General features: G+C 41.6%; 1 protein-coding gene across 2 annotated transcripts in view; it reads left to right on the forward strand.

The window, feature by feature from the left end:
- The window catches only part of RNF115 (ring finger protein 115), an 80,376-nt gene that overhangs the window by 31,317 nt on the left and 21,602 nt on the right, over window positions 1-27,457 (forward strand). For both annotated transcript variants that reach the window (XM_070396930.1, XM_070396931.1), the window contains 2 exons: window positions 5,968-6,025; window positions 23,719-23,930. In XM_070396930.1, the coding sequence (XP_070253031.1) occupies window positions 5,968-6,025; window positions 23,719-23,930 (270 nt within the window). The remainder of the gene's footprint in view (window positions 1-5,967; window positions 6,026-23,718; window positions 23,931-27,457) is intronic.

The following is a 27,457-nucleotide window of genomic DNA, read 5'->3' on the forward strand; positions in this document are numbered from 1 at the left end:
TGAGGGGTATGGAGAAAGGAAAGTTACCCTGTCTACCAAAGGACAATAGACAGGCTTAATTAAGTAACGCTGAGTTTTGTCTGGGAAGATTCTAGCCTAGGACTTGACTACCTGCCATAACTGCTTTTAGTTAAAAAGTTTTCATTTCAGACCATCTTACGTGGTTACTGTAGGTCTCTGTATTTGTAAGGCCTCCACACAGGCCTCCCCTGAGCGGGTCAGGTTTAGTATGTGGCCCCTTTTCATCCATAGTCTAGAGGGGCACCTTGTACATGTTCTTAAGCTTTATAACATTTGTCAGAACAATGTTGTTGTTTTATTATCCCTTCTCTGTGATTAGCCCTATCATTTTAAAATACTAAGTAAGGAATTTTAAGGCAAGGGGGGATGCTGAGGGACTTGAAGGGGGAGTAGAACCCCAAAAGATATTGATGGCTTTAATTACCAAGGATATTGGAATCCCTGAAACCATGTCATGTGGTAAAGGCAAGAAACAGCCTTGGAAGCCTGTGTAGGCTTGAGCAATAAAATGGCTGCACAGCCACTCAACTTTTTTTTCAAAGTACGTGGTAGTTATTTACTTATTTGGCATCGATTGTAGGGTACTCTTGGGCTTGTTCTACATCTGAAGTATTTTTTACAAAAGCATTTTAAACTTCTGAACTAATACGGGTGTTAAATGGTTTCTAAATAGAAAATTATAAGGCCTGGGAATGATGACATGGACCTTAGTATTTGCTTTGCTTTTTCACTTTTGGTTTCTGACGAATCAGGATGTGTGTTTCCTCAATAAGCTCAGCACAATGCCCGGATTGGTGTTGTAATTCTGAAAATGAAAGCCATTTATTGTAGTTTGTGGACTTTATATCATTGGGGTGAGTGTGGGGTGCGGTTGGGCCACTTACGTGTGTCTCTTGAGGTAAAAGTGGTCTCCATTAATTCTTGTGGTTCTTTCTCCGCACCCCTTCCCCAAAGGCTTAGCCAGTTTTTTCTCTTTGCAAATTTCATGAGGACATTATTTCTCCCTGTCATTGGGAATAGACCGTTATTTTCTTGTTTACACATGTGATACTAATTTAACAACTTTTATTTTCAAGTACCAATATAGAATATGGCATTGCAGTGTTTTCAAAAGTGGTGAATGCTCTGTATAATGTCTGACACATAAATAAACACTATATATACTTATATGAATAAAATCCAGTCTTTTTTTTCTGGGGGGCGGGGAAGTATTTACACCAAGGAAATTGATAAACACTACAAATCAGGGCCTCCTTCCCCTCTCCTTCCCACGGACAGCCAATTTTTAAGCATTTACTAGCATACCGTAATAGACATTTTTTCAAGTATTTTTTTTCTCTTTATATAAAGAAACAGACTGTTGAAAACTTTTTCAAGTTTATTACGTACATTCCTTTTCCTTGGTAGAAATAGAGAAGTACTCACTGAAACATGTTAAACATCTTTGCCATCAAGCTGTTTCTTACACTATTGTTGTAGGTGGCTGGAACTGCTACCAGGTGTCTGACCTGTGGGGTCCGAGCAAACCTGGGTTCAGCAACCTCGGTACTTGGGTTCTGGCTAGGAAAGAATTCAGAGCCAAGAGTCCAAGACCAACGTAAGAGAACATTTACTTGTTAAATCACAGAGGTAGAAGTAATTCCTAGAAGAAATGGGCTTAGGAAAGTTATAGAGGTAAAGGAAGGGCGGTTGGAGCTTGGGAGTGAGGAAGCTATGGGTGGGAGGTCGGAAAGGGGCAAAGGGGAAGGAGAAAGGAAAGGAAAAGGCATTGGCGCAGGCTTGCTCTCAGGAGGAAGAGCCCGCTGGGCCCTCCAGTTTACGGGTTTTAAGGGTGGAGATTTTAGGGGAGGTCCCAGGGGAAGATCTTAAGGGACTATTCAGTAGCTTTGCAGGTGTGTTCCTCCTGGGTCTAGGTCTTCACTGATTGATTGGTCTGTAGCAGGGTAGGGGATCATTAGCCAGTGCAGCTGGTCCTGAGGTCAGCCGTGGGATTATTTCTCTGGTTTTGCTGATTTTCTGGGCCTGGAGCTGAAATACAACTGAGGCCTAAATGTTATCTCTAAGGAGGAAAGGTCTGGGGGTCCAAACTGCGTGACCAGCAATGTGCTAGGGGAGGAAAGGTCGCTCTGGGGGCAAGGTCCCACCCTACAATTGTCCATTGCTAAGCACCTGGGGGTTTCCGCCCTAATGACCTTATTCTGTACCTGGCCCATTGTCCTGCTGTGCTTACTTGTCTGCCTACCACACTATTATTCAAATAACCTGCTCCCTTGTTAATCTAGCCTTCTATTTTTTTTTTTAAACCCCACCCAAGGATATTTTTCCATTGCTTTTACATAGAGTGGAAGGGAGGTGGGGGTGGGGTGGGGGGGAGAGAAACATTGTTGTGAGAAAGATGCATGGATGGGTTGCTTCCCACAGGTGCTCCTACCAGGGCTGGGATCCAGCCTGCAACCAAGGTATGTGTCCTTAACCGGAATCTAACCCACGACCTTTGGGTGCACAGGCTGATGCTCTAACCACTGAGCAACCTGCCAGGGCCTGGCCTTCTATTTTAACTAAATCCCAGGTCCTTAACTTTCCTCTTCAAGTTTAACTGCCTCTCCTCAATTCCCCCCATACCTTTCAAGCCTTTTGAAAGAGAGGACCAGCATTTTTAATGGTAAAGGTGAACTTTTTCAAAGGCAATAACTTTGTAGGCAATCAAACAAGAATGGCCGGGTTTGCTTTGCCTGGTGAGCACTAGATCCTGTTAGCTGCTACTTCAACACTCCTAGGCTTTTGAGTGTCAGAGGGAAAGCAATACACTGAGTCCCTTTTGTTTACACACCAGAAGATTAAGTTTCCTTAAATTCCAAAGGAAGTTGGGAAGATTAACTTTCAGATAGGAAACTTCATAGGCTGAGCAGGCTGAGAAAAGGAAAAAGAAAATCACATCACCCTCAAGCATTTCCATCAAGGGATGAAATTTTAAATCATGTCTCACACCCATTTCTTATTTATCAGGGCTTGTGCCCAGCAATGATATCATTTGATTGTGGGTTGTGAGCTTGACTGCAACTTGTTTTGTTTGTTTTAAGGAAAGTAAAGGGCTAAAATATTATTTGCTAAACACAGGCCACACTGTTAACCAATGTAATTAATTCAGTGTTGTTTAAACCCTTCATTTTCTTAACAAGTTTCTCCATAACCTGGAATTAACTAGCTAACACTTGGAGTGCGGGAAACGAGTTAAGTCGGCTCGCGTGAATTGCGCGTACTCCGCGGGAGCCGTCTTTAACTCGGTTCATATAGATTTGCGGTGGAGTGCGGGAAATGTGTAAACTCGGGCCGATTGTAACTGCGTATTACCAAATATTTGTTTGTAATCCACCCTTTTGGTGGATGGAACAAAACCAAAAGACAGAGCCATCTTATATTTTGGTGGGAAATTCACCCGCACTCCAAGTGTTCTAAGTGCTTCTTCTTATCACCCTCCCTGCCACTGTGGCACTGGCCATGTCTATTTGAGAAAAGCATTTGTTCACAAACCGTAGTTTTCCAGCCGGGCTAGTTTTCTCTCATGAATACAAACAAAATGTTCTACACATGGAAATATGCCATGTTTGTTTCTATTTTGACTCCAAGCTCATATTTCAGGAGCAGGGAGCAGTTCCTGTCTGGCTAAAGTTCTCAGAACAGCCTTCTCTCCACCTTAACTGTACCCACAGTGCTGAACCCTCCATCTAGAGCAGTGGTTCTCAACCTTGGCTGCACATTAGAATCACCTGGGAATCTTTTTAAAATCCTGATTTCTGGGCCTCATCCTTCGGAAATTCTGTTTCTTTGTTACTAATGTTGTGGCCCCACCCCATACCAAAGAAACAGAATTTCTGGAGGATGAGGCCCAGAAATCAGGATTTTAAAAAGATTCCCAGGTGATTCTAATGTGCAGCCAGGGTTGAGAACCACTAATCTAGAGGGAACCCCCTTCCTCTGCCACGCAAGACCAATTCTGCAGCACCCTTCCCAACTTCCTGGATGAAACTGACATGTCTTTTTCTTGCTCCACCCAGGAGCACCTATCACCACCCCCACCACCATCACCATCCTCATTCTCTGTCAAGGACTTTCTGGGTGCCAAGCACTGTTCCACATGTTTTACATGTGTTAAGTAATCTTTACCAACTACCCTATTATAAGTGCCATTATTCTTCCCACTTGATACACAAGGACACTGAGGCACTGAGAGGTTGGTGCTTGAAGTCACTCAGCTGGTAGATGACAGAGCGGGACCCCTCCAAGGACTGTGCACTCAAATGCTCGGCCATCGCCCCTGCTTCATTGAGCTAGTTAGCTACAGTTGTTGCTCTGATGTTTACACATGTGATACTAATTTAACAACTTCTATTTTCAAATTATCAATATGGAATATGGCATTGCAGGGTTTTCCAAAAGTGATGAGTGCTCTGTATAATGTCTGACACATAATAAACATACTACATATACCTGTATTAATAAAATATAGTCTTTGCCCTCTGAATTTATATTTATGAAAGGAGGGACAGGTAGAAATGGATGAGACAAATTCTAGATATTTACAGTAGAATTTGAATCAAAGTCAGAGTGTAGAGGAGTGTGGGGGAATCTCATTTGGTTGGTGAGTTCAGAAGAGACTTACTGGAGGACATTGCCTTTGAGATGAGCTCTGAAGGATGGGTAGGATAATCAAAGAATAGGGTAATCTATCAGGAGAAGAAAAAAATATTTATTGAGCCCTTTTATAATGTGCTAAATTTACTAACAGACTTACATTACTACATCTTAAGGATATATTTTTATTGATTTCAGAGAGGAAAGGAGAGAGAGATAGAAACATCAGTGATGAGAGAGAATCATTGATTGGCTGCCTCCTGCACACCCCCTGCTGGGGATTGAACCTGCAACTCTGGCACATGCCCTTGACCGGAATCAAACCCGGGACCCTTCAATTCGAAGGCTGACGCTCTATCCACTGAGCCAAACCAGCTAGGGCCTTACATTACTATATTTAATCATTGCCAAGAAATATTAACTATTGTCTCAGACTTATTTATTTGGTGGTTGAATGGCTTTTTAATGAAATATTGTTTTGAGAATCTTGTCTTCTTGCCCTCTTGAGGATGAATGTTTGTTTTTTTTTTCTTTTGCTAAGTCAAATTTCAGTTGCTTTGCTGGCTCTCTGTAGGTCCTTCTCTATCTATGGTGGCCCTTTACCTCAATTTTCCACTTGATTTTGTTGTTATAATTAACATTTTTAAAATTGATTTTAGAGAGAGAGATGGGGGAGGTTGAGAGGGAGGGAGGGAAGGAAGAAGAGAGGGAGAGGAAGAAGGGGAGAGAGAGAGAGAGAGAGAGAGAGGGAGAGAGAGAGACAGACAGACCCCCACATGTTGCTCCACCACTCACTGGTTGATTCTTGTTAGATCCCCTGCAGGGATCTAACCCACGACCCTGGCGCATTGGAACGACACTTCAACCAGCTGAGCTACCTGGCCAGGGCTGTAGTTACAGTTTTTGTTTTTGTTTTGTTTTTTAATATATTTTTATTGATTTCAGAGGAAGGGAGAGGGAGCGAGATAGAAACATCAATGATGAGAGAAAATCATTGATTGGCTGCCTCCTGAACACCCCACACTGGGATTTGAGCCCACAACCCAGGCATGTACCCTGACTGGGAATCGAACCCATGACCTCCTGGTTCAGAGGTCGATGCTCAACCACAGAGCCACGCCAGATGGGCTGCAGTTATAGTTTTTTATAGATTAATTCACATGCCGGTTGGTCATAGTTTTCTTTGTAGGTGTCAGGTTGAGATGAGTAATTTTTCCTTATTGGGCTGTGTTCTCATTGCAACATTCTCTGTTAAGCTTCTGAGAGGGAAGCTTGTTTCTGGGAATAGAGTCACTTACTCCCTCTTCTCTTTAGTTTTTTAGGTGGTGGTGGCAACCGGATGGACAATAGCACATCAACACATTTTACAGAGGTGAGTTTTCCTTTGGGTGTAGGGATGCTTCAGGTAGTGGGTGGATGTTAAAATCATGACTTATTTTCACGTCTCTGAGCAGGAAAATAACAGAATGGATAGGGCAAATGTGGACAAGGGTAGCCCTTAGAATAGTTTGTGTTTTTAGCAGCTGGGGTTTTGGGATATTACTTTTGGTAAAGCTTTGATTAGAGTAATAGCCTCTGTTTTGAACCTGACAGTATTTTGAATTCTGTTGTATTGTGTGTAATGGTGTGAAAATAAAAAGCTTGTGTTTTTGAAATAACAGTGTTGCAGATCCTGCTTTAATGGCATGATGGCCAAGTAAAGAGCAGGCCGGAATGAATTGTTAATAGAAGTCATACTAAGGCACAGTCTTCAACTTGACACAGAGGAACTGGAAATTACTTCTAATGAACATGGTAGTTTGACATAACTGGAATTAGGGGGCTAGATTAAGGGTAAGATATTTACTTGTCTTCCAGATCTCAGGATGGGACCTATAATTAATTTCCAGTTCTTTATATAATGCAGCATCCATATTTTGAGGGGTGGGCGGAAAATCTTAACTGTTACTTGAAAACAAGGCATTAGTATGCATCCTTGTATACCATTTTATAGTAAATTTGGAGTAATTTTCTTTTTTCACTTTATGGACTTAAAATCTCATTTAGTTTCTTTTTTACCGTTTTAACCATTTTTATTTTATTTTAGTGATTAATATTTTAATCCTCACCTGAGGGAGGATATGTTTATTGATTTTAGTGAGAGAGGAAGGGAGGGGGAGAGAAAGATCGATTGGTTGCCTCCCATAAGCGCCTTGACTAGGAATCGAATCCAACCAACTGAGCCATACCAGCCAGGGCTTAACCATTTTTAAATGTACAATTCAGTGGCATTACATACTCTGTTTTTAAACTCTTAGAGTCTGTAGCCTACCAGCTCAGCCTATAAAAAACACTGGTTTGTTTTTGCTCCTATTGCCACAGTACTTGACTCTAGAAAGATAATAGATGCTAAAAAAAAAAAAAAAAAAAAAAAAAGTTAAATCTCATAATCAGAATTTCTTTGTGTTTCAGGATTACATTAGCCTTTTCCAGAGATAGCTCAAGTTCTTGAACTAGCAGAATTTTTAGTATTTATACGTGTGTACATGGGTACAAGATGTCTTTGAACTCACATTTTAATTTTTTCACTTTGATGTATTGAAAAACATTATTTAAAATTTATTCTGTTTGCCAGGCCTGGAAGTCTTTTCTGATTTTAGTATTTTCCTTCTGTGTGTGCTATTTCCTTGATAACACAGGTTGTCGCTTATTAATTATACATATGCAAAAAAACTTCATCTGATTTTTTTTTAAGTGTTAGTTCTCTTTTAGGAAATGGAAATACATTGGTTTGTCAGTTTTGTAGATATGACTCACCAGGAAGAGATGCATTAAGAAGAAAAATAAATATATGTAGTCAGTTTCCTAACTTTAGTAATGCTAAATCTGACACTGATGGCGTGAGCTATTCTCTAGGTGTTAAAATAATTTTGCTGAGTCATAACCTGTTCTTCAGAGTTTGTAGCAATGCCTAGTTTTCTCTCTGTAGAATTCCCTTGTCATCATGCGTGGATATTTTAGTATTCTCCTTTTTAAATGATATTTTACATTTAAAAAAATCTGTCTATATAATATTATAGAAATTACCAGGGTGGGTTTGTGTGTGTGTGTGTGTGTGTGTGTGTGAATCCTAACCTGAGAATATTTATTCCCCATTGATATAAAATATATATATATATATATATAATTTTATTGATTTCAGAAAGGAAGGAAGAGGGAGAGATAGAAACATCAATGATAAGAGAGAATCATTGATTGGCTGCCTCTTGCATGCCCCCTACTGGGTGAGTGCACTGACTGGGAATCAAACCATGACCTCCTGGTTCATAGGTCAACACTCAACCACTGAGCCACACCGGTAGAGGCCTCCATTGATTTTTAGAGAGTGGAGGGGTGTGAGGAAGAGAAAGAGGCAGGGAGAGAGAGGAAGAGAGAAAAACATTGCAGTGAAAGAGACGCATCAACTGATTACCTCCTGTATGAGTCCTGACCAAGGCCGGGGATCCAACCTGCAACCCAGGCATGTGCTCTTGACCAGGAATCGAACCTGAGACCCTTCAGTGCTCAGGCTGACGCTCTAACCACTGAGCAAGGCTGGCCAGGGCATTGTCAAGGGTTTTAAAAAATCAGCTAAGTAGTCTATATTGAGTGCTTTAACAGCACTCTGCTAAAAGTAGGGACAAGAAGCAAATATCATGGTTACCTTGCCCACAAGGAATTTATAATTTTTTTGGAGAAGTGCAAACATGTATGAAACAAATAAGTAAACAAGAAAGAGTATAATAAAATTATTGTGCCCTAACCGGTTTGGCTCAGTGGATAGAGCGTTGGCCTGAGGATGCAAGGGTCCCGGGTTCGATTCCGGTCGGGGGCATGTACCTTGGTTGCGGGCATGTACCGAGTGGGGCATGTGCAGGGGGCAGCTGATCGATGTTTCTCTCTCATCGATGTTTCTGGCTCTCTATCTCTCTCCCTTCCTCTCTGTAAAAAATCAATAAAATATATTTTTAAAAAAATTATTGTGGTGCCTGGCCAGGTTACTCAGTGTTTAGAACATTGTCCCGATGTGCCACGGTTGCAGGTTTGATCCCCGGTCAGAGCACATACAATGAATGCATAAATGAGTGGAATAACAAATCAGTTTCTCTCTCTCTCTCTCTCTCTCTCTCTCTCTCTCTCTCTCTTTCTCAAAATCAAATAAAAATAAAAATTATTGTGGGGTCTGTGTAACACGCACGGTAGGGAGAGATTGTATTAGGTGAGCTGCAGTCTTTGTAAAGTCTTTAGGAGGAGAGGTCAAATGACTTAGTGATATCCTTGGAATCAAATTGCCTGAGTTCAAATCTTGGGCCTACCACTTATTTACTGGATATGTGACCTGGACAGAATTACTTCAGATCTCTCTGTACATGTTTTCTCATCTGTAAATTAGGGAAAAGGATACCTCATGGGATTGTTGTGAGGGTTAAGTGGGTTAGTACATGTCAGGTGTGTAGGCCAGTGTGCCTGCCATATAGAGAGTGCTTCATAAATGTTTGCCGTTATTACTACTAAGACTTCATGCAGAAGGAAAACAAGGTTTTCTTCAAGTACCAGATACTTGAAGGGTAGGTGGAATTTAGATAAGCAAAGAGGTGAGAAAAAGATAATATTTATAGCTATAAAGTTTTATACTCATGTCCCTGAAGAAGAAAACTTACAAACTTTTATATAGAAACCAAAGTTATTCTTTTCCATATTTTAGTTGGTAATTTCAGCAGAGACTTAGGTTCAGTTTTGCTGTTTTCTTTAGCCTGAGCTGCTTGTGCAATGAAAAGGTTATTTTCTATAATTAAACTATATACTAATAGCTACATTATTAAAATATTAGATATATTAGAGAAGGCTTAGTCCAAGCAAAATTTCAAACAGAATCAGTATTGTTTTTTTAAAGTGAATCTGAGGTGGGGAGATAGAGAGAATGGGTGAGGATAGAGTGAAGGTGGGAGGAGGATGGTTGCCAGTTAACCTGTGAGAGTCAGTGGAGAGTGAATTATAGAAATGGTGCTGACAGTTTGTAGAGAGATGACATTGCTCTACTGTGGTCTCTGATAACCTGGGAATTGAGCCCATGGCTACCTGAGGGTTTCATTGATTATTTGAAAGCTTCTGACCATGACCTGGTGCTGGTGAGACATCTGATCTGAGAGTCTCAGCTTACCGGAATGGATCACTTCATTGCAGGAATGGCTGTGGCTGCTGTTTCAGATTAGCAGAATATAAGATAGATAGATGGCTTCCTAGAAAAAGAACACCCAGTATACACAAAAGGGAAGGGAGCGCTGAGCAGCCTGGTTTATATTTATTTAAATAAAATTTGTTTTACATATGTAGCATTGTAATGGTAATTCTAAAAGGCATTAAAAAATATCTGGCCCTAGCTGATTTGTTTGGCTCAGTGGATAGAGTGTTGGCCTGCAGACTGAAAGGTCCCAGGTTCAATTCCGGTCAAGAGCACACGCCTGGGTTGCAGGTTTGATCCCCCAGTGGGGGCTGTACAGGAGGCAGCCGATCAATGATTCTCTCTCATCATTGATGTTTCTCTCTCTCTCTCTCTCTTTCTCTCCCTTCCTCTCTGAAATCAATATAAATATATTTAAAAAATCTGGAGCTCTTTTTCTAAAAGCTCCCTTCATACATTTTCTTCAGGTTTTGTCCTGAGGCATAGATACTGAAAGATATTATAACAACATTAAGGAGACTTTTAAAAATGAAAAATCCCCCATATTCTCATTACCTTATTTTAGTTTTATGGTTTTTATATAATACTTTTGATTTCTCACATGCATGCTTCCTGTTTTCAGATGCAGACATAGGAGTATACCGTGTTGTATTTCTGCTTTAAAAAATTTACTTAGGATTATATCAGATCTTTTTTCTTGTCTCTCCATAGTTTACAAGAATTATATTTCATATTTTATGTTTGTGCTATATTTACTAAACTGTTATCCTGTGTTAAACATGTCTGGTTATATGTGATGGTTGATACTTCATCATTCCACCTCTAAGTCTAGAACATATGAAAAATAAAGCATAGAAGCTAGACAGATGGCAGTAAAACTTTAGTTTTTATTCAACCTAATTGGAGAACACAGTTGATCTGTGGCCAAATAGACATTCTAAGTCTATACAGGTTGTCCCACCTGAGAATTAGGGGCTGCAGAGCCAGCACACAAACTTAGAACCACTTCCTTTGCATTTGTGCAGCTTCCTAGTACATGAACTCCGTCCATGGGAGAGATGTGAATTAGCAGAGATGAGGCTCTTGCCACTCACTGCTCAGAAGCTTCACTGCTTTGGTGTAGGGGAAAGTAAGGAGGTCAGAGGTGGAAATGCGAGATCTTCACTTTTGGGTATTGCAATTTAAGCCTATAGTTAGCAGGGGTGTGGGACTAGTGTCTGTGGCAGGAGGAGTAGGAGATGCGTCAGTCATCTGTGAGGGCAGTTTTACTTCTGCCCTCTCCTGTACCAGCTCATGCTCATTTGTGTGTGCTCCTGGGGCCTGTGGAGAAGGCTCTCAATAATCAAGAACAATATGAAGTTAAATTAAATCAAATTCTACCAATTTTGACTTACAGAAATGACAGTTTTAAATCATTAGATATGTAATAAGTTCAGGATTTTAAACTATCCTTTCTGTTTGCTGTTCTTCTAATTCTCAGACATAAGGAGCACTCATTGGAAAGAAAGAACCAAAACTGTCAGTTCACAGTTAATATGATCTTTTATGTAGAAAACCTGATGAATTCCATTAAAAAGCTGTTAGAAATAAGTGTAAGCGCCTGACCGGTTTGGCTCAGTGGATAGAGCGTCAGCCTGCGGACTGAAGGGTCCCAGGTTCGATTCCAGTCAAGGGCATGTACCTTGGTTTCGGGCACATACCCAGTGGGGAGTGTGCAGGAGGCAGCTGATCAATGTTTCTCTCTCATCGATGTTTCTAACTCCCTTTCCCTCTCCCTTCCTCTCTGTAAAAAATCAATAAAATATATTAAAAAAAAATAAGTGTAAGCAAGGTTGCAGAATATAAGAAAGACATATAGAAAATCAGTTGTATTTTTACATATTAGCAGCAATTAGAAATTAAAATTTAAAAAAAATACCATTTATAATAGCATAAAAATATGAAATACTTTAACTTTCAGAAAAAATGTATAAGACCTGAGCATGGAGAACTACAAAATATTACTTAAATAAATTAAAGGTCACCTAGATAGATAAATGGAGAAATATATCCTGCTTGTGGAACAGAAGACAGTATTGTTAGGGTGTCATTTGTGAATTCAGTATAATTCCAGTCAAGATTCCAGTCAGTGTTTTGATAAAAATTGAAAATTTGATTTATAAAATTCATATGGAAATGCAAAGTATATAGAATAGTTAGCACAACTTTGATAAAGAAGAAAAACATTAGAGGACTAATACTACCTGATTTCAAGGTTTATTATGAAGCTGCTAGGGGCCCAGTGCATGAATTCATGCACCTTGAAAGGAACTGTGGGGCCATGAGGCTGCAGTGGGCACAGGGGTCTCGGCCCATCCTCCGCACCCCTGCCCGGCCCCTCCCACTGCAGCCCCACTCCCACCGCCCCCACACGCTGATGGCACCGGCTCCACTTGCACCTGTTGATGGCGCTGGCCCCCTCTCACCTGCTGATGGCGTGGAGCGATTGGGGCCGGTGCTGTCAGCGGGTTCTAGCGCCAGGCGGGACCACAGTGTGCAGGAGCAAAGAATTTTCAGTAACCACCTGATCGCCTCGATGACAGCGACTGGCGACCCGCCTTGGTCTGGCGCCCCCACTCACCTGCTCCACCATTCCTTCACTGCCAATGCCCGCCATGTTCCGTGCGCGCCCCCTGGTGGTCAGCGCTCATCATAGCGACTGGTTGTTCAGTTGTTCTGCTGTTTGGTCTATTTGCATATTAGGGTTCTATATATATAGATAGTAACCAAGACTATGGTACTGCCATCGAGATAGATAGATCAGACCAGAATAGCCTGCCTAGTGGCTCAGTTGGTTGAGCATAGGTCCATACATCAAAAAGGTTACGGGTTTGATTCCAGGTCAGGGCACATACCTAGGTTGCGGGTTTGATCCCTGTTCAGGAGGGTATGAGAAGCAGCTGATTGATGTTTCTCTCCCCCCGCCCCCCAGTCAATTTAAAAAAAATCATCAGGTGAGGATTTAAAAAGAAACCCAGAATAGAGTCCAGAAATAGACCCCCACACACTGGGGACAAAGGCATTCCAGGAGAAAAAAGCATATCCTTTTAAACACTTGCTGAAGTAATTGGATAGCTGCAGTACAAAAATATGCACTTTGAAATACATACTTTAAACCATATACAGGAATGAACTCAAAGTGGGTAATAGACTTAAAGTTTATATAAAATTTGAAGAAAACATAGAGAACCTTTGTGACCTTGGGTGTCATTTCTTAGACATGACACCATAATCATGATCCATAAAAAAAAAATTGGACTACATTAAAATAAATAACCTGTGTACTTTATAAGAATGAAGAAACAAGCCACAGATGAGAAGATAACTTTCAAATCATCTGTTACAGCATGTGTATCTAGACTCTATAAAGAAATCAAAATGGAGTAAGAAAACAACCCATTTTTAGAAATTGGGAAAGGATTCTAATAAACTCCTTCACCAAAGAAGATATACAGATGTTGAATATTAGTCCCTTGGAAAATGCAAATAAAAATCTCAATGAAATACTACTGCACAACTATTAGAATGGCTAAAACGTGGACGGAGACCAAGATGGCGGCGTAGGTAAACACCGGAGACCGCTGCCGCAAACAACCATTTCAAAAATACAACTAAAAGACTGAACGGACATCACCCAGAACCACAGGAAGGCTGGCTGAAGAGAGACTCTACAACTAGAAGGAAAGAGAACAGCAAATCGAGGCTCAGAGGCGGCGCAGTGTGGAAAATACAAAGGTACCGAGGTGCGCGCGCAAAGCGGGCTGGTGGCTGAGGGCGCGGTTGTCGTTTTCTGTCGGGAGTGAGTCTCAGACTCTGGGCTCCAGATCCGGGCGAGTCTCTAGGGACCCAGACTCAAATGGGAGAAGCGGGATTATCCGGCATCAGTTGGAACCTGAGGGCAACTTTCTCTCCGAGGTTTGCAGCGGCTGCCGGGGTTCTGAGAAGCAGAGCCTCTGGGAACGGGACTGAGCGTGGCCATAACTGCTCCCTCCGCCCGCCCTGTTGATCCCGCCCCGCCCAAAGCCTGCGCACAGCCATTTGCCGATCGCCTCAGGCAAAGGCTGGATTAGCGCCTCCCCAGAAGGCAGACGTTTTCCGTACAGCTGATTCCTACAGCCAGCCGGCCTGGGGGTCAAATCCCTCTAGTGTTAACTACAACAATTAAGGCTTGGCTAGAACAAGACTGCGCACAGAGACCACAAGGGGGTGCACCAAGAAAGCATAAAAGATGCGGAGACAAAGAAACATGACAGAAATGGAGGATATGGAGCTAAGAATCGCAATTTTGAGGGCTTGCCATAAATTTGTGCAGAGCCTCACGAAAACTAATGAGACCCTCGATGCTACGATAAAGAAATTAGAAAGTAAGCATACACGGACTGAAATAAAGAATATTATACCCAATAGCAGACCAGAGGAGTACAATAATCAAACCAAAGATTCGACAAAAAACACCCAATTGGAAAAGCAAAATGAAAAAAGAATCCGAAAGTGTGAAGATAGTGTAAGGAGCCTCTGGGACAGCTTTAAGCGGACTAATATCAGAGTCATCGGGGTGCCAGAAGATGAGAGACAGCAAGATATTGAAAACCTATTTCAAGAAATAATGGCAGAAAACTTCCCCCACCTGGAGAAAGAAATGGACTTACAGGTCCAAGAAGCGCAGAGAACCCCAAACAAAAGGAATCCAAAGAGGACCACACCAAGACACATCATCATTAAAATGCCAAGAGCAAAAGACAAAGAGAAAATCTTAAAAGCAGCAAGAGAAAGAGGCTTAATTACCTACAAGGGAATACCCATACGACTGTCAGCTGATTTCTCAACAGAAACTTTGCAGGCCAGAAGGGAATGGCAAGAAATATTCAAAGTGCTGAATACCAAGAACCTACAACCAAGATTACTTTATCCAGCAAAGCTATCATTCAGAATTGAAGGTCAGATAAAGAGCTTCACAGATAAGGAAAAGCTAAAGGAGTTCATCACCGCCAAACCAGTATTATATGAAATGCTGAAAGGTATCCTTTAAGAAGAGGAAGAAGAAGAAAAAGGTAAAGATACAAATTATGAACAACAAACATGCATCTATCAACAAATGAATCTAAGAATCAAGTGAATAAATAACCTGATGTACAGAATGAACTGGTGATTATAATAGAATCAGGGACATAGAAAGGGAATAGACTGACTATTCTTGGGGGAAAAAGGGGTGTGGGAGATGCGGGAAGTGACTGGACAAAAATCATGCACCTATGGATGAACACAGTGGGTGGGGAGTGAGGGTGGAGGGTGGGGTGGGAGCTGGAAGGAGGGGAGTTATGGGGGGAAAAAAGAGGAACAAATGTAATAATCTGAACAATAAAGATTTAATTAAAAAAAAAAAAAAAAAAAAAAAAAAAAAAAAAAAAAAAAAGAATGGCTAAAACGTAAGACTGACCATACTAAATCTTGGTGAGTGTGGAGCAACTGAAATTGAATGGAAAAATGATACAACCAATTTAGAAAACAATCTACCTGTTTGTAAAAAAGGTAAAAATACATCTACCATGTGATCCAGCCATTCCACTCTTCTAAATATTTACCTGAGAGAAAAGAAAGCATGTATCTGCACATATACATATATATACAAATATTCATAGCAACTTTATTAAACATCAGAAACAACCCAAATGTCTATCAGCAGGTAGATGGATAAACAAATTGTGATACATCCCTACCATGGAATACTAAGCAATATAAGGAATATGGAATACTACTCAGCATAAACTATTGGTTTATGTAAAAATATGGATGGATCTCAAAAATAATTAAGCTGAGTAAAAGAAGGCACACCAAAAGCATATACAATATGATTCCTTTGACATGAAATATCAATTTCTTAAAGAATGCAAACCACAGCAAGAACATCGGTTGCTTGGGTACAGGAGGGAGGGATCCCTGAATGTTTTCTAGGGCACTAGAAAGCATTTGAAGGTCATTATCTTGAAGTTTTCATTAAGCTTTTCAGTCTCAGTTGACTCATCTTTGTAGACCATAATGTTTTTTTGAGATACAATTCACGTATCATGTAATTTACCCTTTAAAGTGTACAATTCAGTGGGTTTACTAATTTTGTAAAGGTATACAACCATCACCACTGTTTAATCTAGAAATTTATCATCACCCTAAAAAGAAACCCTGTACCAATTAGTCTTTCCTTTTTTTCTCTCCAATTCCCCTAGCCTTAGGTAATCACCAATTTATTTTCTGTGCTATGGACTTACTTATTTAGGACATTTGATATAAATGGAATCATACAATATGTGACCTTTGTGACTGCTTTTGCTTACCATAATGTTTTGAAGGTTCATCCATGTTGTAGCATGTGTCAATACTTCATTCTTTTTTATGGCTCCACAATATTTCATTGTATGAATATACTATATTTTGTTTACCCACTCATCAGTTGATGGACATTTGAGTTTTTTATGCTTTTTAGCTGTTATGAAAAATACTACTTTGAATATTTGCACACATTTTTGTGGGTTCAGTGTTTTAATTCTCTTGGGTCTATAAAAGTGAAATTTCAGGGTCAGATGGTAACTTTGAGGAACAGACCATAATATTTTAAAAAGTGCTGATATGGTCGTGGTTAGCTTATAGAAAATTCTGCTAAATAGAAGATACTGTCCATCCTGTTTTTTTATATTGAAATATGTAAATATTTCAGCCCACATATTTTCAGAGGCATTATCTTATTCTTTCACTCAGAGTAACATTTGAGATTTTCAAGACAAAACTTGAAAATGAAGTGTCTCTGTGATTCTTTTGAATGTTTTACTGAAGCATAAGTGTTCTCTATTTGTTTTACTTATATAACTCCTGTCCTGAATACCCAGTTTTGTTGTATGGGCTATTTTTTTCTCCTGTGCCTGTCTGAGCCTGCTCAGAGGCAAATGACCTCAAGCTATTTTTAACCTCATGCTGATTTGGTATAAATTTGTGTGCTGTGTGTGTTGTTTTTTTTTATAATCCTGTGTTCTATGGTCAGGTTACATTGTTATTTTGGGACAAATACTTTGTTAATATTTATTTGCACTAGTTTGCAGTTTACAAACAGAATGCCTCATGCTGTTGTTGAAGCTGCTTCTCAGCTTCCATTCCTTCAGGTTCTTATATATATTAAATGTCATAACAATTTATATAATTATCAGTGCAGATTATTGATAGTATGAGCTTGGTGATTGATTTTTCTTCTAGTCAAAATTTTCAAATATTTAATTTTTACAAATTAATTATAGTGAAAATAAAGATCGCTTTGAGAATTCTTTTCTGTGAGCAAATGTTGTGGAACTTTTATCTAGTAAGGGAATAATAGTTTTCTTCCTATCTATAATAATAAAAGCGTAATATGCTATTTAGACTGGACAGCCGAAATACCTTCCGGACGTCATTCCGGATGTCCTTCCCGATGAAGCCTTGGCGACAAGGGCCGAGGCAGAGGCGGTTTGGGGCGATCAGGCAGGCAGGCGAGTAGTTAGGGGCGTTCAGACAGGCAGGCGAGTGGTTAGGGGTGATCAGGCAGGTAAGCAAGTGGTCAGGGGCATCAGGCAGGCAGGCAGGCGAGCGGTTATGAGCCAGCGGTCCCGGATTACAAGAGGGTGAAGGCTGGGCTGAGTGACGACAACCCCCCCACCCCCGTGCACAAATTTCATACACAGGGCTTCTAGTAGTTTACATAAGTGACTAGATGGTGCTGCTTATACTTTCTCACTTAAACTACGTTGTAGACCACTTTTCAGACTAGAAGCCAGTGATATCTAACTGGTAGAGACTGTTACTAGGAAATAAAGGAAAATAAGTGTGATATGGTAAGAAGTACAAATGGTAGTTAAAAGAAAAGGTGCATTTTTTCACTGGTGTATTGAGAACTCATTGCTTTTAGTGTGGATGTCATATTTTGTTCCTCAGATTGGATATTAGAATTTATAAAAAAAATTAACAGTGTTGTCAAGAGCATGGGAGACTGTAAGCTCTTGTACAGTGCTAGAAGTATAAATTGGAAAAGCTCTTTGGAGAGGGTAGTTTGCTCTGTCTAGTGAAATTTAAAATGAAGAAAATAAACTGATGGACACAGTAGATCCAGAGACATAGAAGCATGGAACAGACTGACAAATCTCTGAGAGAAGGCAGGATAAGTGGCTGTGTTGGGAGAGATTAACCAAAGAGCTTACATGCACAAATGCATAAACCGTGGACACAGACAATAATGTGAAGGCCAGGAGTGTAGTCTGGTGGCGGGTGGAGGAGGTCTGTGGGGAAAGAAAGGGGGCATCTGTAATACAACAGTAAAGATAAGTAAAAAATGTATAGTCTGCATTGTCTCATGTAAGTATTGCTACCCCAACTTTTTAATTTTTTGATATAATTTTCATGAAATATCTTTTCCATCCCTTTACTTTCAGTTTGTGTGTGTCTTACTCTCTGGAGTGCATCTCTTGTAGACAGCACTTGTAAGGGTCTTGTTTTGTTATATATTCAGCCACCATACGTCTTTTGATTGGAGCATCTATATCTATATATATAAAAAGCCCGTGGCCCTAACGCCATAACGACCAAAGGCCAGCGTGGGTGTGTAGGTGGGTAGGGCTGCTAGCGTGGTGGGTGGGTGAGTGGGGTGTGCACGGGTGGGCGGGGCCGCACGATTTTGCGCGCTGGGCTTCTAGTCCTATATAATGAAATGGTAGTATGCAAATAGACTGAACAGCAGAACAGAGGAACAACCAATCAGAGCATAATATGCTAATGATATGCTAAGGTTGCTCAATCGCTCGCTATGGTGTGCACTGACCACCAGGAGGCAGACAGTCAACTGGTCAACCAGTCGCTATGACGTGCACTGACCACCAGACGGCAGATGCTCCGACCAGTAGGTTAGCTTGCTGCTGGGGTCTGGCCAATCGGGAGTGAGTGAGATGGGCTGGACATGCTCTGGAGCCCTCCCGTGGTCCCTCCCTGGCCCAATCTTGCACTGGTGTCCCTCAGCCTGGCCTGAGCCCTCTCGCAATCCGGGACCCCTCAGGGGATGTTGAAGAGCGGTTTTGGCCTGATCCGATGCCACAGGCCACTCCCCTTGGAAGGGTGCCAGACACAAGGCGCATGGCTGGCAAGCGCTGTGCTGCTGCAGCGCAAGCCTCTCGATCTGGACTGTTTGGGTGCGAGCCCACGGCAGGCACAGTGGGACCAGCTGAGCAGGAGCAGCAGGTAGGAGCTGCAGGCAGCGTTGGACTGTGGGTTTCAGCCCGATCCCTGCAGGCCACCCAGAGCAGTGCTCGGCAAACTGCGGCTCGCGAGCCACATGCGGCTCTTTGGCCCCTTGAGTGTGGCCATGAAGTTTCAATCGCACTGTACGTGCACGCCCGCACGTGGTATTTTGTGGAAGAGCCACACTCAAGGGGCCGCAGTTTGCCGACCACTGACCCAGAGGGACCCCACCCATGTATGAATTCGTGCACCTGGCCTCTAGTTTAATATATTTGCGTTTAATGTAATTGATAGACATGTACTTATTTCCATTTTATTATTCATATGTTTTATCTTCTTTCTTCAAGAGCTTTTAACATTTCTTGTAGTACTGGATTGTTGTTGAACTTCTTTTGCTTTATCTTGTCTAGGAAGAAGCTTTTTGTCCTTTGATTCTAAATGATAGCTCTGCTGGGTAGAGTGGCCTTGGTTGATATGTTTGCAATTCTCTGTGCTTCCTGGATTTGTATGCCTGTTTCTTTCACCAGGTTAGGGGAAGTTTCTATCATTGTTTTTTCATGTAAGTTTTCAATTCCTTGCTCCCTCTCATCTCCTTCCGGCACCCCCATGACACAAATGTTGGTATGCTTGAAGTTGTCCCAGAGGCTCTTTACACTGACCATTGGTTGCTAGGTCTGACCGAGACCACAGTGGAGGATCTGCTATCAGGGGTCAATCCCATGGAACAGAACTCACATCAGTGGGGCCCAGGAACCTGCCAAGTTCATCCCTTAAGTGTGTTGCTCATCAGGTGTTTGGGTGGTGCTTCGACACGGTGTGAAGCTGGATGCACTAGCTCTGGGGGTTCCCTGGAGGTGTAGGCCAAATCATCCACTATCATTGCCCTGTCGGGGCCACCAGGCATGAGCAACAAAGCCATTTTCAGGTGGCTGCTAACTTTGGCTGGCCTTGAAGGTGTCCAGAGAGACCAAGCTGCAAACTGAAGCCTGTTGCCGCTAATGCCAGCAACCACTTAGCAAGAGGTAGGGGCATGCTGAGGCCAGATGCTCCTTGAGTTTTGTGAACCTTGGATAGATTTTTGGAAAGTTCCAAGTATGAGCCAAGATAGGCCATTTCTATGGCTGGGGTGGGCCTGCATGTGGGTGTGGCGCGGTTTCAGAGAATTGTTAGCGCAAGGAACACTGTTAACCTGGTTGATGGGGACTCAGATATAGTGACCGTCTGACAGCTTTGTGTGGGGAGGATTTAGCAAACAAACAATATTCTCTGCCTGTACTGCCTGGGATAAAGCCCCCCCCTCCAACTCTTGCTGGACAATTCAGTTCTTCACCATATGTCACTGGCACCTTTCGAGCTGCTGCCCCAGCTGTGGAGCTCTCAGTGAGTGAGTCCAAGTAAGTTCCTGAGGACCCTTTAAGAGGAACACCTGGGACTCTAGCAGCCCTCCATCTCTCTCAGCCACAATCTCTGCTGGGTTTTTTTCTTTTTGTTTTTTTACTTTTTATGTCCTACTTTATGCAGATCCTGAGCTTGGTGTTTTAAGAAATAACTTTTGGAAACAAAATAAGTTCATTAATTGGTGATTTTTGAATTGTGCTTTTTGTGTAATGCCGTTAAACTTGGTGTGGGGCTGGGACTCTGCTCCTCAGGGTGTTTCTCCACAGCCAGATTTCTCTCCGGATTTTTAACCACCACACGGTGTGGCACCACCCCATTCTGTGTCTGTGCCCCTCCTACCAGTCTTGAAGTGGCTTCTTTGTACCCTGAGACGTAGAACTTTTGATCAGCTAGATTTTAGGTGGCTCTGAGAGATGCTGTTCTGAACTTGAGTTGTAATTTTGATATGGTTGTGGGAAAAAGCAGGTGCCGCAGTTACCTATTTGCCATCTTTTGTTTTATTTTCTTAATACCTCATTTACTATGTTATTTTACATGTACCAAATAATAAAAATGTTAAGTATATAAAACATATAACACGTATGCTATGCTATTGTTGAAAAGAATGATCGGAGTATGTGTGTTCTGAATCAATGCAGACCTTTTCCCCTCCGTAGCATTTATTACTATCTAACATACAGAGTGTTCTTTCCCTTTTTTTTTGGAGGCTGGGAGCATGTATGTCTGTCTCTTCCCACTTGAAAATGAAATCCATTGGGGCAGAGGGTTTTGCTTTGTTTTGATATTTTTATGGATTTCAGAGGAAAGAAGAGTGAGGGAGAGAGAGAGAGAAACATCAATGATGAGAGTGAATCATTAATCAGCTGCCTCCTGCATGCCCCCTACTGGGGATCAAGCCTGCAACCCAGGCATACGCCCTGACCAGAAATCGAACTGTGACCTCCTGGTTCATAGGTCGACACTCAACCACTGAACCACATGGGCCAGGCTGAGGTTTTTTGTTTTATAACATTATGTTCACTGCTATATCCTAATAGTTCCCAAAAAGTGATTGGGACATAGTACATGCTTAACAAGTATTTGTTAAGTGAATGAATGAGTCTGTGTTCGTGTTACAAAACCTAGTATGTGTGTGTACACAAATAAATATTTAAAGATCTGGAATTCTACACACCAAATTAAACTGCCAGTAGGCGAGTAGAATTATGGGTAGGGGTTGGTCATAGTGAATAGAGGATATTGCACTTTGTGTAGTAAATTGTGTATTTTTAAATTATATTGGAGGAAGTCTTGAAAAATAAGAAACAAATGGTAAACTGGAAAAAAGGCAAAAAATAACATGCTAGTATGGGTCTCCAGATGAAAGGGTCAGTCTGGAGTCGAGGGCTATGAAAACTTTAAGACCTAAGGTCATGTGCTGAGCAATTTTATGTCCCCGTTATTATCTATACTAGGGGCCCAGTGCACAAATTTGTGCACCTTGAAAGGAACTGTGGGCCATGAGGCTGTGGTGGGCACAGGGCGGTTCTTGGCCCATCCTCCGTGCCCCTGCCTGTCCCCTCCTGCCATGACCCCGCTGCTCCTGGTCCCCTGCCTGCCGGCAGCCCCACTCCTGCCCCCACCGCTCCCACGGGCTGACGGTCCCGGCCCTGCTCGCACCTGCTGATGGCACTGAGTGATTGGGACCAGCACCGGTCGCTGACAGTGGGTACAAGCAGGGCCAGCACCAGCAGCAGGTTTGAGCACTGGGTGGGACCACGGCATGGGGGAGCAAAGAATTTTTAGTAACCACCAAAGGCTTGCCCCAATGACAGTTACCGGCACCCCACCTTGTTCTAACGCCCCCGCTCACCTGCTCCACCTCCCGCTGCAGCCAACGCCTGCCATGTTTTGCCCTCTACTGCCTGCTGCCAATGCCCGCCATGGTCCACGTGTGCCCCCTGGTGGTCAGTGCATGTCATAGCAACCAGTTGTTCGGTTTTTCCCCACATTCAGTCTATTTGCATATTAGCCTTTTAGTATATAGGATTATATGGGATATTAATTTTTTTGTTTCATTTAAACTTTAAAAACAAAACAAAGAGACCTGAATATGACTGGGGTTATATACTTGATTGGGTGGAGTAAAGTAAGTAGTATTCTGTGGAACTCTCAAAATATCTGGTGTACAGATAAATAAAATTATTTCAGAAGTGATTTGTTTTTTCATTCACTCTTTGTTTAGTGATTCTTTGGTCAAACCCAACAGGGACCCCCTCCTCCCCCCACATACCTCCCCACCACCACCAACATCCTTTTAATGATAATAGTATTTACAAGAATGGTTTTACCAGATATTCCTGCACTGCTTTGACACAACTCTGACACTGTCCCTTTCTGATGCAGCGTCTAGGTCAAGAGAAGTATTTTATAGATATCTGTCTCCACTTTGTGGTGATGGTGCTTTTTTTGTTTGTTTGTTTTGTTAATTCTCACCCGAGGATATATTTCCATTGATTTTTAGAAAGAGTGGACAAGAGAAGGAAAGACAGACAGAAATATTGATGTAAGAGAGACACATCAATAGGTTGCCTCCTGCACGTGCCCAGACCAGGGCCTGGGCTGGGCTGGGAGGAGTCTGCAACCAAGGTACATGCCCTTTACCGGAATCAAACCTGGGACCCTTCAGTCTGCAGGTCAATGCTCTGTCCACTGAGCCAAACTGGCTAGGGCTGATGGTGCTTTATTACAAGTGTGTAAATACATCTGTTTTATTTAAATCTTAGATTATCCTGTAGTGAAAATGTGGATGTCATTAAAACACAGAATTATAATGTTGATCTAAATGATTGTGCTTAGGACAAAAGTCTATGATCACCTTTGTCTCATGCTTTTATTTCAGGAGGGGGTGTAACTGGTCAGAGGCATGTGGATATGAGTTCGTTGTTAAGAAAGGAGTTCAGCCGTTGGCCTATTGTTTCTGTATGAAGGAAATTAAATTTCACAGTATCTAAGTTTCCCCCCTTCCCTGTTCATGCCCTTGAAAAACTTCGCTTCATAAAATTGGGGAAACCTATACCTTAGTTTGAGCTGCTGAATTTTGAAGTCTAAAAATTATTCCTTTCTTTTTTCAATATTTCTTCCTCCTGTTTCCTCTTTTTCCTGTTCTTAAAACTATAACGTAGTTTATTTCTGTTTTTTATTAGTTCTGGCGCAATTTGGACAACACGATGATTATACAAGATTTTAGACCATTTCTAAGTAGCAATGCACTGGACCAAGATAATAGAGCCAATGAGAGAGGTCACCAAACTCACACTGACTTCTGGGGACCAAGTCGACCTCCACGGTTGCCAATGACTCGGAGATACAGAGCACAAGGAAGCACTCGTCCTGATCGATCCCCAGCAATTGAAGGGTGAGTGCACAGTTGTTTTAAGTTCTTTTTAAGGGCAGTTGCAATGAAAGACATATTGCCTTAATCTAATCTTTATCAGGGTCTCATACTTACTACCTTTGTGGACAAGATGGAGGTATATAGACAGAGTGAAAATGAAGCTAAATTGAATGTCTATACTCAACTCATACCATGTAACAAATGATGAATAGCTAAAGGGTAATAAAACTAATTATATAGGTCTCTGGTTAACATTTTTATTAATGTCTCAGATTAATATAGGTTTATCAAAAATTCAGAAGCAAATGAAAGGGATATCAATATATTGGATGACATTAGGGTTCAAAAAGACCTCAGCAGATTGGAGCAATGGACTTGATATGAAATTTAATAGGAATAAACATAGAGTCTTGTGACTGCCAAAAACAGTCATGCAGCAAATGTCTATTGAGTCTTTCATGCTACAGCATTTGTACTAGACACTGGGGATACATGTGAGTCACACCATTGCGTGGTGGCTCCTTATCTCCTGGATCCCATTTACTAGGGACAATAAACAATTTTTAAAAATATTTTCCTTATGCATAGGACTGTGTTCGTACTTTATCTGCTTATCTCATTTAACCCATATGAATTAGTAGCTGCTATTGTTATTCTCATTTTACGTAATAACGAGACTCACAGAAATGAAAACGCGATCAGTGGTAGATCCAGGACTTGAACCCAGGGATATCTGAATCTAGAACTGTACTATCTGATACAACAGCCACTAGCCACATGTGGTTATATCAGTTTACATTAAAAGTTAACAACTCGCCTAACCAGTTTGGCTCAGTGGGTAGAGCATGCGGACTGAAGGATCCCAGGTTCGCTTCCGGTCAAGGGCATGTACCTTAGTTGTGGGCCCATCCCCAGTGGGGGGTGTGCAGGAGGCAGCTGATTGGTGTTTCTCTCTCATCGATGTTTCTAACTCTCTATCCTTCTCCCTTCCTCTCTGTAAAAAATCAATAAAATATATTAAAAAAAAAAGTTAACTCAAAATTCCTCAGTCACACTAGCCACATTTCGAGGGCTCTGTAGCAACAGATAGCTAGTCTGTAATTGCCATATTTCACAGCACAGATTATAGAGCATTTCTGTCACCTCAAATTCCTGTTTGGGCAGTGGTCTTCTTGAGCCTACACTCGATCGCAGGCACACACCTTCTAGACTTGACTATTAATATTTTACTATTCTAGCTTTATCACATATCTGTCCATCTATTTGTTCATTAGTTTTCATATGTTTTGTGAATTTCAAATTTATTTGCAGACATTTCTTCTTAGGGACAATGATAGGATATGGAAATCCAATTTAATGGGATTGTCTAGGACAGTGGTCCGCAAACTGCAGCTTGCGAGCCACATGCGGCTCTTTGGCCCCTTGAGTGTGGCCACGAAGTTTCAATCGCACTGTACGTGCACGCCCGCACGTGGTATTTTGTGGAAGAGCCACACTCAAGGGGCCGCAGTTTGCCGACCACTGGTCTAGGACAAAGGCCAATGGAATGTTAGACTGTTTTAGTAACTTCTGTGATTAGTGGTAAATCCACTGTGTCCTGTGCCAATTAAATTGCCTGTAGATTACTCTCCCTTCTCTGCCTGGGGTAGATCCCACTGTTTAATTCCTCAACTACAGCTCCTGTAAACTTTTACCTCCTGTGCACTTGTGTTTTTCACCACTGCAGTACTGCCAATTGTGGATTAGTGTTGTCCTCGGGCCACTTTTCCTTGCTCCTCCACCAGGGGATGATGGCTAAGAGCTGCTGGGAAAACCTTAAATGAGCCTGTTGTTGCCCCTGCAGCTGCTGCAGTGCATTTGATCTCCATTAGGCAGTCAGTGCTTTGGGTTAGTTTTTTTCTTTCCCTCACTAAATATTTCACTCTCCAAATTTCCTATCCAGTAGCTGATTTCAGCAGCTGACTTGTACTTCATTACGAAAATTGGGGCTTTAGGCATAAATTCCCCAAATCCCTCTGTCCAGCTTCTTGTGCACCAATATTTATTTCTCCCTCCAGTCTCTTCAGGTGAGGTGTTCCTTTTTTTCTTTTTTGAAAGCAACTCCATCAGCCAATAGTTTTAATCTATTCCTCTGACTTATTCTGGGATTTCATTTTTTAAATTTTCTCTCTGCTCCCTCCCTTCTTTTTCTTAAATGGCCCTTGCCCGGTCATATTCCCCCTCCCCACTCTCCTCCCCTCCCGTGCACACTTTAGCTCTGTGGTTTTTAATTTTGGCTGTACATTAGTGTCACTGAAGATACATTAAAAAGCACGATACTTCTCCCCAGGATTTTGATTTAATTATTTTGCATGCGGTCCAGGCATTGGTGATTTTTTTTTTTAGAAGAAATTCTTTTCTTTTTTTTACTTTTTTTTAAAAATTGATTTCAGAGAGGAAGGGAAAAGGGAGAGAGAGAGAGATAGAAACATCACTGATGAGAGAGAATCATTGATTGACTGCCTCCTGCACACCCCCTACTGGGGATTGAGCTCACAACCACCCCGGGCATGTGTCCTTGACTGGAATCGAAGCCAGGACCCTTCAGTCCACAGGCTGATGCTCTATCTACTGAGCCAAACCGGCTAAGGCAGCATGCGTCATTTTTAAAAGCTGCTGAGGTTATTCTGATTGTAGCCAAAGTTGAGAACCACTACTTTAGTTACTACCCAATCTCACTTCCTTCCTTTTTCAATAAAAATTTCTCATCTCTCATTATTCCTATACTCCTATAGTCTGGCCCTCCTTTCACTAAAATCCATGGTGTCCTCCTAGATACAAACTCAGTGGCTACTTAAAATTTTTATTGTGTGGGCCTAATTCACTGAATTCAATAATTTTGGTCCCCCCCCCCCCCGAAATTCTGTACTTCTGACTTCCATGATATTACATTTTTAAAATTTACCTCTTCTCTGACTTCCTTCTTGTGGATACTTCCTAAATACTTGTTTTCCCAAGATGTTTCCTTTATTCTGCTTTTCCTCTTATGCTACAATGGGGTTTCTTAACTTTGGGACTATTGGCATTTGGGCTGGATAATTCTTTGTATGGAGCTATCTGTACATGGTAGTATGTTTAACAGCATCAGTGGCCCTTCCCTTACTACATGCAGGAACCACATCCTCACCCCACCCTGCAGACACTACCCTGGGAGCAGTAATGTGCCTGGGGGAGAACCGCTGCTCTATAAGCTCCGGCGTCCTCAGGTTCTCTTGTAGTTCTAACAATTACCTAGACACTAAAGACTCCCCTCATTTAAGACTTGAATGTATAACCTCTTGTTAGACATTTCCATCTGGATGTTCCATAGATACTCCAAACTCAGGAAGATGGAAACTAAATTTTTCTTCCAAATCGGATCCTTTTTTTTTAATTTTTGATTTTAATTGGAGGTACCACTTTCTACCCAGTTTAGAAACCCAGGCATTGACCTAGAATCTTATCTTTGTCTCACCCAGCCCTCTTAAAGACACATATCCAGTCATTAAGTCTTTCTAATTTTTATTTCC

This window comes from Myotis yumanensis, unplaced genomic scaffold, assembly GCF_028538775.1.
Source record: "Myotis yumanensis isolate MYYU_CA2020_CCGP unplaced genomic scaffold, mMyoYum1.0.hap1 SCAF_17, whole genome shotgun sequence".
Classification (NCBI taxonomy): Eukaryota; Metazoa; Chordata; class Mammalia; order Chiroptera; family Vespertilionidae; genus Myotis; species Myotis yumanensis.